This window comes from Fukomys damarensis, unplaced genomic scaffold, assembly GCF_012274545.1.
Source record: "Fukomys damarensis isolate Sample0158 unplaced genomic scaffold, DMR_v1.0_HiC HiC_scaffold_16, whole genome shotgun sequence".
Taxonomy (NCBI): domain Eukaryota; kingdom Metazoa; phylum Chordata; class Mammalia; order Rodentia; family Bathyergidae; genus Fukomys; species Fukomys damarensis.
This window is the reverse complement of record NW_022900928.1, coordinates 59,502,438-59,517,160: the sequence shown is the minus strand read 5'-3', so window position 1 is coordinate 59,517,160 and position 14,723 is coordinate 59,502,438. Positions and strand designations below refer to the sequence as shown.

The 14,723-nt window shown below is 42.3% G+C and overlaps 1 protein-coding gene across 7 annotated transcripts; it reads right to left on the bottom strand.

Annotated features, from left to right (window-relative positions):
- Positions 1-4,569: 4,569 nt before the first annotated feature.
- Colca2 (colorectal cancer associated 2) lies at positions 4,570-14,723 on the bottom strand. Of its 7 annotated transcripts, none has more exons than XM_010610661.2 (5): positions 14,316-14,488; positions 12,566-12,660; positions 8,651-8,705; positions 7,073-7,302; positions 4,570-5,435 (listed from the first exon to the last, which is right to left on the bottom strand). In XM_010610661.2, the coding sequence occupies exons 1-5, from the start codon at positions 14,410-14,412 to the stop codon at positions 5,067-5,069; spliced, it is 846 nt and encodes a 281-aa protein (XP_010608963.2). In that variant the 5' UTR covers positions 14,413-14,488; the 3' UTR covers positions 4,570-5,066. The 7 variants fall into 7 exon arrangements, with proteins under 7 accessions (XP_010608963.2, XP_010608959.1, XP_010608958.1 ...); XM_010610656.3 differs by lacking the exon at positions 14,316-14,488 and adding an exon at positions 14,652-14,723 and having other exon boundaries at positions 4,679-5,435; XM_010610663.3 differs by having other exon boundaries at positions 4,680-5,435; positions 14,388-14,412.

Here is a 14,723-nt window from a genome sequence, read left to right as displayed (position 1 = left end):
TTTTTTTTTTTTTTTTTTTTTTTTTTTTTTGGTACTGGGGATTGAACTCTGGACCTTGTGCTGTGAGCTATCCTTGTCTTTTAACTGTATCTTAGAGCTTTTGCTTCTCATTTGATGCCTTTCTCTAATACTGTTACTTTCAACATGGCATTGTTCACTGGCTGCTGATCACATCCTGTGAGTCCTAGACCCAAGTCCCTGCAACAAGACAGTATCAGTTCCACAAAGGGCTCAGCAGAGAGAACAAATTGGGGAATCCATACTCCCCTTTGGAGTCTCTCTATTCTACCTTTACCTAAAGTTCTATGGTGTACCAGACTTTACTGAACAGTTGGAATTAACCAATAAGAATTAAAATGTGAGAGGGAAAAAGTTTAAACATAATGCCAAATAGAACTGCGCTCAAAAACCAACAGAAAACCATCCTCAAATTCAACTTCTTGTAGAGAGCCCACCTCAGTTCCTAGCAGAACTCCCTGCCCTCTGATGAATTTCCTTGCAAAGAACTCCTCTTTTGTACAAACATAGTGACATTTTCTACTCCACCCCTTCAGGGAAAGTGATACTTACCCTCCTCAGACTGGTCTTTCCTTAGGATTCATACCTTCTTCTCCTCCTCTTCCTCCTCAGGGACTGCAGTAACCAAATCAAAGCTTTTCTCAAAAATCCCACTTAATCAACCAAGGGTTTCTACAATGGGAGAGGAAAGTGGTAGCTTGACTAGGACAGTCCCAGGTGAGCCATGCTACTCCAGGTCTGATCCTGACAGGTTAAAGAGCAGATATGTGCTCCTTCCTCTTGATGATTCAGATGGCAATTAATGAAGCACATACATGAAGCACTCCCCCCACCCTTTCCTTACCAGTAATATATTTTTATCCATATTAAGTAAGTGAAACTACTTGCTAAAGTAAGACTTAATAGAGATTTCTTCCCTCAACAAGTGTGGTGTTTTAGTATCATGCAAAGTTGCGTCCCAAACTTGTTCATCTTCTGGCCCCTAATCTTGCTCAAAGTTCTATTACAGCATAAGGCCATGTCATTCCATCTGTAAGGTAGAGTTACTGGGCCCTAAATGGCCATCCTTTGGCCACACTAAATCCAGCCCCAAGTGTTTGAGATACCCCACTGACCAGGTGCTGCTCCTAGGCAGGGAATGCCTCACCAGTATCTGTGAAAGGAAGCGGGGTAGTATGGGAATTACTTTCCTGAGCAGCTGCACCAGTGGGTTGCACTGGGGTTAGCTATGTAGACTGAGGATTTTGAAATGATGGCAAATCCATGCCTGTTTTGATGTAATTTACAATTTCATTGGTTTCACCATCTTTCTAGACTATTTTTAGAAACACAATTTATCAATAGGTAGCTTCTCCTCTCCTACTCCATCATTTTAGTCATCCTTATCTACAATCTATGTATTGCTCCCAAATGTTCACCTGCAGGCTTAGGCCAGCTGCTAAAATGTTGTGCTCTGGACCATTGCTTGAGATAATAGTTTCCAAATCTGTACTGCCTTTAGCTGTGTTTCATCTTATCTCTCTTATGCCTCAGGAGTTGACCCCTAATTTAAGTTTCCCAAGAATTTGAGAATCAGTCCATGCCCATTCCTTCTAAACTAAAAATCTGAGTTTTTAAAATCAACTTTTTTAAAAAAATTTTGTGGTACTGGGGATCAAACTCAGGACTTTGTGCTTGACAGGCAGGAGTGATACCACTGAGCTACATCTCTGGCCCAGTCAACTCCTCTTTTAACTTGGCATTTTGAAGCCATGCGATCAGTCTTGCATGTAGGAAGCCTTCAATTAACATTTTAAAAATTTCTCTGATGGTTCAAAACAACAAATTTATTCGTTCAATTAAACTTGCAATTATAATTTTATTGAATGCTTTTCTAGTACATGAAGAACTGGCTATAGATATACATGTGAATTTTAAGGCTAAAGATGAATTCCAAAATGATTAGCCTTCCAGGTACAACGCATGGAAAGTGTACTGAGGCTATTGAAAGTTCAGAACATACCACCACATAAGGGCTGGAGAGCTATTTCCCTGATTTATAGGTGGTATAACTGTATGCAAGTTATTTCATTTCTCCAAGCTTTATTCTCATCACCTATAAAGATGAGAACAATAATAATATATATCTTATCTGCTTGAGTATTACATGAAATAATGTCCACAGCACTAGCCCATAGAATGAACTTAGTTGACATAAACTGTTAGTATTGTGTTAATAAGCCCTTTGTGTGAAAAATTCACTGAATATATCAGCATTTTATAAGTGTCCACAAAGAACCATGTATTTCAGAATCACCTTAGGTATCTTTAAAATGTAAAGATGCCTGAGTCCCACCCCAGACCTCCTGGGTTGTGCTTCGTCATACTGAAGCATAAGCATTTTTATTTTATCCAGCTGCCTGGTATGTGTGATGAGAGGCAGGTTGTTTCAGTGCCATTGATATGTGTTTTATCTGCTGCTACAGAGCTCCTGAGCTGTTCTGTGTGTGCTGCAGCAGGCAAGACATGGGGTGGGCAGAGGTTGTCCCCTAGGTAGTACACCCAGTGGCCTATCAGTGTCAGTTTCTTCAAATTTCTTAAAAGACAATGTTAAGGTGGAGCTATACATCATTGTGCACATTAGCTATATTTGCCTTAGTCTCACATTTCTCTGAATCCTTTTCCATACTAGATTTAGCAAAAACTAAGGGAGCTAGAAAGAAAGAAAAGAAAATACAGGGGTCAGAAAATGCTGTTAGAGCTGCAAGATAATGGATTCAGAATGTAGAGGATTGGATTGAAGGGGGAATGAATATGTATATAATATACACATATATATCTATATGACTGGCATCCAGGAAAGGGCTGCATTGGTGCCAACCACTGAGCATCCTTGATTTCTCTCCTCTTTAGCCTTTGGGAACAGCTGCTGGGGTGGGAGAAGAATTTGAAGGGACTTTGGTCTGTGTGAATAGATATTTGTTGACAACTGGCCAGTTTTAATTTAGTTTCAACCCATTAAAAATTTAGTTTTATTGGCATCTCAAAAAGGCGGCAATTGTTCTATTTCCCTGGCACAACTATTTCATGAGGCAGGCTGTAGCTTGTTGTGTTTGCCCAAGCCTGAGTTAGGTCCCCAGGGAGAGGAAAATTAATGGCATTTTGAGAGCATATCTGTCCCCTGATTGGAGGAAGCCCATTGAGGTGACGGTTAGCTCCCCACCCCCATACTGTAGGATGCTGGCAGCTCTTATGCTTGGCAATTTTGTGTCCTGCCCTTAGTGTGGCCTTTTGGGGATGTCTGACTTAGCCCTCCTCATGGGAATCGACCTTTGTGTGTAGGATGAAGTTGGGGTTTAATGATCCCATATGTTCCTGAACAGTCTTTCATAAATGGTGGCTCAAACTTTACATTATGGGAGAGTAAGGAGCAGGATTCTTTGAATTCTTTCATACTCAAGCTTGGGTATTGACTAGCTGGGCAACTCTGAGCAGGTGACTTAAATTCTCTGACTCTCCAACTCCTCAATTTGCTATCAGTTTTGTAACAAAGATTAAAATGTGTGAGAAAGAAAATCTGCTGACAATTTTGTTATACTAGAGGGCTCAGAAAACAGTTGTGGCCAGTGCTAGTGGTACCAGTATTGCTGTCATGGTGCTGAAGCTTGAGATAAGGAAAATACCCTCTAGACTTCACTGAAGTGATTAAGTCCTTTTTTTGGTACCGGGAATTGAACTTGGGTCCTTGCGCTTGTGAGGCATGCCACCGAACTGCTGAGCTAAATCCCTGGCCCCTTAAGTCCTTTATTGTAATTGTCCTTGGCAAACAAGATTTAATAGCATAGACTAGCATAGGTAGCTTAAGTAACTCCTCGTCTTTGAAAGGCAGTAGACTTCTTCATAGATTAATTAGAGGAAGTAAACTCTGAAAGTCAGTTGTAAACAGCATAATACTAAACATCAATGTGTGAATACAAGATATATAAGGACTTACAACAGAAATTCAGAAATAGAAGGCAACCAATATTTGAAACTATATGGCTGCACCTAAGAGAAAAAAGATCAAGTATTTGCCAAAAACCTTTACATAGCAGTACTTTGGAAACAATCTACAGGTTAATGCCACAGTTAAGTTATGGTCATATTAATATTTCTTTGGCCAATATTGGATAGAAAAACTAGTGTTTCATCCATGTCTCTGGCTTTCCTTTCTTTTTCTTCTTCCCTTTTATTATTTCCTTCTCTTCTCTTGTCTTTCTTTTTGTGGTATTGGGGTATTGAGGATTGAAGCCAAGGTCTTCATACTGAGCTACCTACCTCCCTACTCCCTTTGAAACTTTTCTGCACCAAGGATCAAACTCGGGCCCTAGCACTTGCAAGGCAGGTGGCTGGCACCACTGGGACAAATCCCTGGTCCTCCTTTTAACACTTTTAAATTCTGAGGCAGGGTCATGCTAAATTGGATAGGCTCAGTTCAAACTTGCAATCCTCCTCTCTCAGCCGCCCAGAGTGGTGAGATTACAGGCATGTGCCACCAGGCCTGGCTTCATCCATGCTGTTCCAAGATGTATATCCTCATTTAGTAGAGAGGCAGATGTTGCTTTTCTACCATTGCGGCCATGTCTATTGCATTCTATGGCAGCCAAGGCATCCTACCCCATTAAAATAATTTTATGTTCATGAATAACTAAGATGAACCACTCTAGTGTAATTGATGATTTCCTGGTTTAATTAATAATATTCAAATCAAGCAGAAACTACAATTAGAAATTTAAAAAATAACCCAAATATAATAATACAAAGTTGTTTATTAGTTTAAAAAAGAGACAGAATTTGTTGGTTACACAGAAAAGTAAATGGAAAGTCACCTACAAAAATTGTAACTCTCGGCACTATGACCAGGTTTGAGGACTTGATATTTAATCCTGACATTAGCATCAGAAAATGGAAACAGTGACATCAACCATGTCTGTGATATTTTGTTAATGGGTTTCATATTTTGAAGTGTCATCTATATGTGGTAGAAAAATAGCTATACCTGTGCCATGTTCCAAGTCATGGAATTTCTATTAAGTATAGCATATGTCACAGTTTGTTTCCCTTTTATAGAAATCACTGGTGGTGGCTGCTAAGGGGGTAAAGTCCACACAGTCTGTGCCTGGATAGAGGTACTCTGCTGTTTTGAGGGCCTCCAAGGGCTCTGCCTCATAAGACGCACAGTAGCAGACTGAGGTGGTGGCAGTGGAGAAGCAGTTGTACTGGGCGTGTGAGGGCAAGTGGTAGTAAGAGTAGTCTTCTTGGGGGTAGCCATGGTTTAGGGTGTCCAGAGAAGGGGGAGAACTATAATTCTCTGAAGCATATGAAGGCGGCTGAGCTGGCGAGTAACTGTAGTCTAAGGAGCCAGAGAGAGTAGAGGAATCTGAAGGCGATCCCAGGGTCTATAGAAATGAAAACCAACAAACAAAGAGCTTGATAACCTTAGACAGGATTAAAACAGCTGTAAAATGTGGATTTATTAACACAGCATAAGAAAAGTAGGGGTGAAAAACAAAATACCCAACCCAAGTCTGGAGAAGTAATTTTATTTGTTGACTACATGATTTCATGACACCATTCACTATATTTGCCTATTTCTTTCCCAACAATCAATTGCCTTGCTTCACTGGCTTCCTTTGTTATAACCATACTTTGGAGGATGTTTTGTTCTTAAACCACAAAATCCTTTTGTACTTTGGGTCACCTGCACATTAAATCCTGCTGTGTGCCACAATATAAGCTGCAGGTGGCACCCTGGATATTTCTCCACACCCTTGACTGTGAAGAACTAGGTGAGCGTGCAAAAGCAGAAAGAACTTGGATCCTCAAGGACCCTAGCTCTGAGATATCCAGGATGAGTCACTACCCTCCCTGCCAGTAAAGTCTTGTTTCCTGAGGAAAAAGGTACTGACTATCTTCTCTTAAGCAAGTCTACAGCTGTCGCTGAGAAAAGCCTAACTTGGAGGCTGAAGGGAACTGGGTGACAGAGGCCCAGCAACAATATGCATATTCTGCAGAGTTAATTTCCTATTCCCTTTAAAACTTAGCCTGATGCCTGTACAGATGTTTCATACACTAAAAAATTCATATTTCTTAAAAACTTTGTAACTTCACACTTGAAGGTTCAAAAAATTACAAGTCTCAAAAAGATGTCTAAAATACTTAGATAAGTAGATCTTATGGAAAATATGCTTCATTTTAAAGAATAACACATTTTTGAGCTCTTGAGATCTATAAAGAACAAACAATTCATGGGCTGGGGATTTAGCTCAGAGGTTCGGTGGCCTGCCTTGCAAGTGCAAGGACTTGAGTTCAATCCACGGTAACAAAAAAAAAAAAAAACAAAACAAAAAAAAAACTCAAAACAAAACAAAACACAAAACAAACAATTAAAATTCTTGTAAAGGATAGGGCTTCGGTTTTACTAGCCATCACTGACTCAAAGGAGTTCTTGTGCCTATACTGTAGTATACAAAAACAACCAGTTAACAGAGACAATTCTGTAACTAAATCCAATTGAACTCAGTTCCCCTATCAAAATGAAATTTGGCAGTGTGTAGATGCAACCTTAGTTCCATTTTTAAGAACTTAAAAATCCAAGAGCTGCTAGGTAAACTAATCATTTCCAAACTATGAGATGACTTAACCCCACAGTTTAAAAATCATTGAGCACTGCCAGGAAATCCTTTTACTGCCACCCATCAACTCACTGGGAAATCATAATTAAGTGTGTATTTAAAGGTTTATCCCCTTCCATAAGGAGCTATCTCTGCACTTTGCATTATAAATAGTTCCCTGCTTGCTTCCTTGATGGTATTTGTATGATTCCTCAGGAGATGACACAACTTTCTTCCTCCCTCCCTCCCTTTCCTTCCTTGTTTTTTTTTTGGTGTCAGAGATTGAGCTCAGGACCTTGTACTTACAAGGCAGGCATGGTGCCACTGAGTTAAATCCCTGGTCTATGATACAACTTTCTTATAAAGCATTATGACTCCATAGTTAGCAACAATCGGTTACATAAAAAATGAAGATAAATTACCAGGCTCTGGTTAAAGCAGAAAGGGCTGGCCTGGATGCTGTCCGGCAGATAGTGAGGAGCACTTTGTGTGGAGTTGAGCAAAGGCTCTGAGAGTGTTTCAGGCTGAAGGTAGGAATTGAAGATCTGGTCCAGGAAATTGGGGTTTTCTTCACAAGAAATCCAAGTGGAATATTCTTGGGGTTGAAAATAACTGGGTGTGGAAGATAATGGTTCAGGCTCAAAACAGAGTCCTAGAAGAGAAAGGGAGAAGATTTTAAAAATTGCAGTATGGATTGAATGGAGTTTGCTTCTATACTCTGAGTATTTTGGAGGGAAAGGTGCTTAGGAAGTTCCAGAGAAGCAAATAGACAATTTGGACTTTCAATTGTTTTAGTTAATTCTGGTACCAGAGAAATGAATTTGACTAATGATGTGGCAACTGGATATCAATATGGCTTGAGCAAAAATAAAGTATTGTGGCTCAACCATGACCAAGGATCACGGTTGATAGCTCAAGCGTGTTATAAAAGCATTAACATCCAGGCCCTATCAGAAGTTTTAGTAAACCTCTCGGCAGTAATTGACAGATCTGTTTGAGGCTATGAGAAAACTTCTGATGCTATTGAAAAGGACTCTCTTGATTCAGGGGTACTGCTTTCTAACCTTTTCACACTTACTAGATTAAATTTTGAGGCGTGGATTTTCAAAAGTGATATAAATGGAAATGATAAAAATGGAGACCAGGAATATAGAGTACAAATTAGTATTACTTGTTTAAAATTACAAAAAATGAAGTATTTTCATAGTAGACATGCTAACAAGATAATGCAATAAGAATAGTTAAACACTAAACAATTTGGAAAAATCACTCCTTTCCATTTTAAGTATTAATAGACTCAATTTAGGATTATTCTTAAATGCTCATAGAAGCCAGGTTTAGAGTGTGCCCAAAAAAAGGGGCTACAGGACTTTGGAGTTTTTGAAGTTTCAAGTTCCTTTAAGGTTAAGTTAAAGGTGACACATTCAGTGGAAATCATCCATAAACACAGGCTTCCTTATTTATGACCTCTTAGCTGCTGAGTGGCATAGGAAGGAATGTTTATGTAACAGAGTTATTCGTATTGAGCTGGGAAAACTTACACTTGTTTGAACTGCTCTCTGGGAAGGGAGAAGAGAAGGGGAGGGAAGCCCCTGTGGGCTGGAAGCTACATGAACAAGAGCAAGGGCATTATTATAGCGTTCAGGATGTTCAGTATTTCACTGAATAGTGTACTAAACGATAAAGAGGCTCTTGGAAAAGTTCTGATTTTATAGTCAAGTTTAGCTTCTTGGAGGTGAGGAACTGGAAAAAAATGTAAACAAAGTCTTAGGACAGTCCAGACAGCAGAGCATAGACAGTTCAGAAAGGAGGACCAAAAATTGCACTTGTTCCCTTGCTGGGCTTGCATCTGGAGTTACTGTGCGTTTTTCACTTTCTGATTGGTTGAATTCCAATTAAATGGTGGTGCCTATCTTAACCCCTGAATCAAGCACTGAAAAGCTTTCGAGATGGACTTTTGAAAGAGAGTTTGAAGGAATTGCAATGCTGGCTGTACTGACCTGCAGAAGATGGTGTGACTGGGTCTGAAGGGTGGATACTGCTGCCTTCAGACAGCTGCCAAAACAAGAATATGACAATGAAGCAAAAAGAAGCACAGAAACTCTACATGGGAAAAGCTAAGATATTTTGATGGGAACTATGTTTCCTTCTGCTACAAGGTAAGCCAGAGTCCTTCTTCTAAAAAATATGTGCTTTATAAAAAATACACCCAACATTATATTTTACTTAGATTCAATTTTGGTGTTTGCTTGTTTAGGAACTTTTTTCCCCTAATATCAGATTCCCTACTTCAGTTTTAAGGTATTCATCTTAATTTTAAAACATTAATGTAAATAACTTCTTTCTGTTACAGAAATGTAATACTTCAAGAAAACTCAGCAAAAAGATCTTCTTTTAAACTATTCAATTTACAAATAAGGACTAACAGTTATTTAATCCAATTATGACTTAGTCAATCATTTCCCTAAAAACTTTCCTTTAGAATCTGGTTTCTTAGTCTAAGGAATTCACATCCCCTAAAGAATAAAATTGCTAACTTTTTAAACCAGAGTAGCTTAAAATTTTCACATGTTCTTAGTATCTATTAGCTATTAAAATAGGAAATATTTTCTTAAAGCTGTAGTCAGTGAGTTGGAGCCTATCAACATTCTATTCCACACTGTTAGGATATATTTCAACTCTTTGTATTTTTTATTATTTTCTATAAATTTACTTTTTTCATTACAGTATTTCAAGTTTATGAGACTGCATCGTAACTTATCTGGTTTCTTAGTCTAAGGAATTCACATCCCCTAAAGAATAAAATTGCTAACTTTTTAAACCAGAGTAGCTTAAAATTTTCACATGTTCTTAGTATCTATTAGCTATTAAAATAGGAAATATTTTCTTAAAGCTGTAGTCAGTGAGTTGGAGCCTATCAACATTCTATTCCACACTGTTAGGATATATTTCAACTCTTTGTATTTTTTATTATTTTCTATAAATTTACTTTTTTCATTACAGTATTTCAAGTTTATGAGACTGCTCATCGTAACTATTTAAAGTGAAAGAGCCTATAATTTCCAGTGGAGTGGTTAACCGTACCAATTTTTTTGTTTAGATTTCAGGTGGTGGTTTTAAAGTTTAAAGTGACCAGCGTTGCTCTGGGATTGTAGGCTGGGAAGCCAAGCCTCACTTGGATTCCAGGGGATACTCACTCCTGTATACTGAGCCACTGGGAGAACTGCACAATCAGCCATTGCTGAAACGGGAGGTGGTGTTAATTTTGAAAATAATCCATGCTGTAATGTCATGAACCAGGAAGCTGGAATCCTTTACTAGCTCTTTATGCAAATATTTGGCAGCAGCTCGAGCTGAAGGACTTGGAAGGAGTGGGTTTTAAAAAATCTGCTTCCATGTAGAGCTCTTTAACCCCATGCTTTCCCAGACTGGCCTGTTTGCTGGCCTCCTTGTTATCCTGTTGTTATCTCCCCGAGGTATGTTCACAATATCTGACTTGATATTATCTTTCTAGTCATGGGTTCACTTTCTACTTCACTCCAGTACAAAGAAAGGCACCTCTCTTAGATTTCAAACAACATAAAAAACCCACAATCTACAATTTAGATCAAGGCTGTTTAAAAAACTAATGGTGAAAAAAAGTAAATTATATCTTGAGATAAGTACTAACTGAAGTTTCTCTTTACTCTGAAGGCGTAGGAAATGCATGTGCATGGGTGTGTCAGTGTGTTTGTAAATTGATCCGGCTGAAATGAATATTTTAAAAATTAAATTTACCAGTCTGGCATGCAGTTTCTTCTAGGACAATTTGAAACTTGGGTATTTGTCTCAATCTATAACTTCTGTCCATGACTGCATTCTTAAAATTCCATACTGGGGATACTATTCAGGCTTTATAAGAAGACAAAATCTCTTCTTGCTTTGTCATATCTGATATAATGAATGCTTTCCTTGATTCAAAGTTCCCAGGGTTGTTCTCCAATAATCTAATTGGAGACAATCTGTTAAACTAGAAAGGTCTACACCAAAGAATAGGCATAAATCATCCTGTGGTATATGCCTTTTTTGCCTACTAAGTACACTCTTGCAACAAATCTAGAATCCTAGATCCTTCCCATGGCTCCCAGTGATGGATTTCACATCTGGCTCACTGACTGAAATTATATATGCATTACTCCTACATGCCTGTGAGGGAATGAACTGACAGAATCTTCCAGGAGTCAAAGCAGTGTTCCTGCAAAGCACTGGTTCAGGAGTCCTGCTTTATTTCTCATGCTTGGGAGGAGGAGATTCAGAAAAAGATGCAACAGTGGTCCAAGGAAGAGAAACTGTCCAGATACACAAGTGAAATGCTTTAGGTCCTGCATCTTGCTAAGAGTGAAACAATGGTAAAACCAATCTGTAAGGACCCAAGAGCGATGAAGTTCTCCAGCTACAGGTGAAACAGAATTGTACCAAATACCGAAGCTCTTTAATGAATAATGATTATGTTTTGTAATAAACATCCTGATTTTTATTTTGGCTCCAGAAGTATTTTCCAGTTCCCTCTAGATCTAGTTTTACTCATTGTGTAACCATCTCTAAATTGAAGGAGTTGCTGGATCTGAAGAAAGATGAATTTTGAGAGCCAACAATGAGAAGACTTTTTATACTTACCTCCCTTGGTTATTATAAGAATTAATCACTGTAAAACTCTACAAATGTAAGGAAGGTTTATTTTTACGCAAAATTCTATAGCTGCAGATACTAACTTCTCCATCTGTATGTACCAAATCACAGCTAACTCTAAACTCTGAGCATTACTGAATATCTGATTTTCAGTCTTTGGTTGCAATTGTATTTTAGTTGTCTTTCCCAAGTAATAATAGCATTTATTGAGCATTCACTGTGTGGAAGTGCTCTTTTAAGTGCTTTATATGCAGTAGTTAATTTAACCGTTACTATCATCTTCAATTTTGAGATGAGGAAAAACAGGCAAAGGAGACTGAGTAACTTGCTGGAGGATATACACAATGGAAGAGCTGAGATCTGAACCCCATTTATCTGACATTTACCTCCCTACATTATGTGCCTCCCCCCTTGTCATGATGTCCACTGCCAAAGGCCATTTTTTTTTGTATGAAGTCCTACACTGAATACAAACAGCACCAGGCACAAAAACTGTTGTGGTGTGCTGATATGCACAGGGTAAAGAAGAATCTGGATAGCTTCTGGACCAGGCCCTAGATGTCTTGGTACCTCCATACTCTTTGGGGATAATCTCACTTTGTTTGTTTAGTTCTGGTCCTGTTGCCCTCTGTGAGCACTCCTGGTGTACTTATCTGCTTTAGGAAGGTATATAAAGTGTAAGGTGCTTATGACTGCCCAGATCAATTTTGTAATAAGCTGGAATGCTTAAGGCTTTATAACATCTTCAGAAAGTGGTTCTATGTGTACTCCAGAGACAGGGCCTTTTTTGCTGAAGACTTTCCTTTAGTGACTGGTGATTTACAGACAAAATAATCTCAGAGGCTGAGTTCCAGAAGGGTGAGGAGAGAACGGAAAATGTTCCACAGAGATGTTAACCTGGAAGGGCTCCCCAACCTCAGGTGAATTTCTGAGTTTTTCTATGAGTCTGAGAAGTGTACCTACACTATCTTCCTAACACAATAGTAATATACTTACCTGCTGACTGGCTTTTCCTGCAGAACACCAATAAGCCTTTTGCACTCAACATTAACCAGTAAGTAATTAACCCCAAGTCCTGAACCCCAGCCATGCCCCACCTGTTCTCTGTGGCATCTTGTGAAATGAGAGGAAGCTGGGCACAGAAGTTACTGCAACAGCTGAGAAAGGCTGGATATGGGAGTGGCTTTTCACATTCTCAGAACAAGGCCTATCATGGGCTGGGGAACTAGTGTGGGATTCATGCTTACGGTTCCCCTGGAGGCTGCCTGGTGTGCCCTTCTCTGCTGCAGCAGCTCCTTCACTGTGATCTTTACTCGGACACCTTGATACATCTTCGGTTTTTCTGGGGAAAGAAAACTGAGTCAGTGGTCAGGTCCAGGTTTGGGTGTCTGACTGTGAAGAGAGGGTATCCTTGATAGGTTATGGTATCCCAAACCAAGTTTCTAGTTTTAGAGAACACAAAATGAACGGAAACAAAAAAACGGAGTAGTTTTCAAGTCTCCAGTGGGATGAACACAGATTAACACACAGGTTGTTCTGCTCAAGAATGTGGAGCCCAGTCCAGGGGAACCCACCACCTTGGCTAAGTAAGAGTTGAGGGAGTGTGGCGCTATGGGAGAGGTGAAGATATATGGACAGAAGGGGCATTCTGACTCAAGGCAGTGGCCCTAACTTGCCCCACCATGATGTTCGGTGTGAAGTTGTCAATCCCTTCTCTACCAGCTCTGCCATGGCTTCTGGGGAGGTCAGGACCCCTAGGGGCCCTTGGTGTGGAAGCCAGCTCAGGGGCAAGGTGCGGGGTTTGGTTAGCCTGGTCTTGAGCCCATGAGGGATCTGCCAGACTGACCCCAGTAAAGCAGCCAGGCCCATGAAACTCCCTCACTGCCTCCCTGTCCTCCCTCTCCTTCCTACCGACTCTCCCTCTTCCCGGTCCCTTTTCTCTGCCTTGCCGGCTCTCCAGTTCTTCCTCCTCTCCCGTCAGCCCCTTCTCTGCTCTCCCTGTTTCCCCCTCTCCCACGACCCCTCCCTTTCTGGTTCAGGCATTTCTCCTTGGGGCTCCAGGGAAAGCCTCCGGGAGGATCCCAAGGACTATGCAATAACTGGGAGGCCGCCTCCGGAAGGGGCCGCCCCTGAGCTGGGGAGGCCTGGCTGCTTTGCCCCTGCAAATCCAAGCGACCTGGCGTGCACCGCAGGGTCCTCGGGGAGGGACCCCGCACCCCAGGAGCATGGGGTGCCCTAGCCCCGGGCCAGCAGAATCACAGTGAGTAGGTCCCTCTGGCTGTTAGGCCATTCCCTGGTGGGCAGGGCAAACTATCGAGGTGGGGGTGGGGTGGCTGCAGGAGCCCAGGTCGAATCGGCCCGGTCCTCTATCCCGGAGTGACCGCCTGGGAATCGCGCAGAGGGGGGCCGGCGCGGTGGCTGGGGGCGGCTGCGCGTGCAACCTGAGCATCCGGCGACAGCGCCAGGTCGCCAGCGCCTCACCTGGTCACTGCAGGGACCGCAGCTTCACAGCTGGGCAGGGCAAACTATCGAGGTGGGGGTGGGGTGGCTGCAGGAGCCCAGGTCGAATCGGCCCGGTCCTCTATCCCGGAGTGACCGCCTGGGAATCGCGCAGAGGGGGGCCGGCGCGGTGGCTGGGGGCGGCTGCGCGTGCAACCTGAGCATCCGGCGACAGCGCCAGGTCGCCAGCGCCTCACCTGGTCACTGCAGGGACCGCAGCTTCACAGCAAAGAGCCCCCTACTCGAGGGCCAGATTCCGGTGGCTGAGGGTCTTTCCTCGAAGGAAAGTTATGCTGCTCTTCACCCAGATCCAGGGAATCCCATACCCGGCCCGCAGGTTCAGTACGCCGTGTGGTCTCCGTGGTGCAGCACCCTCTCTCCCCACCCCTCTTCCTCACTCGGCTAGGGGCTCCGTAGGCGGTGGACGTGCCTAGGGGTCCGTACAGAGACCAGAGACCGCCACAGCTCAGCTCAGCGCAGCCGCTGTTCCCTGCTCACCGTGAGCCTCTAGCTCCCCCAGCCGCCGCTTCAAGCCGCGCCAAAGTCGGCGCCGCGAAGTCCCGGACTCACAGTGGAAAAGAGGGCGGCCGGGCATGGGCCCGGGTACGCGGCTGCCCGGAGCAGCCAAGTCTGTTTCTGGGCCTCTGCCTGCCCTGGGGAGCAGGCTCCGAGTGGGAGCGGCTACATGGCCCGTGCCCTCCCGGGATCCCGCCCGCCCTTTCTTTCGTGCCCTGACTTTGTGTCTCTTTGTTGCATTCAGGAAAAGCTGTGGAAATACACCCAGATCGAAATGCCCCTGGCCCACATGACCCGACCCCCGGAGCACCAAGTTACCAGACATCGTGGTGTGCAGGAGCTGGGTCAGAGCCTGGATGCTGCAGCTGCAGGGACTCAGCGCCTGGGGAG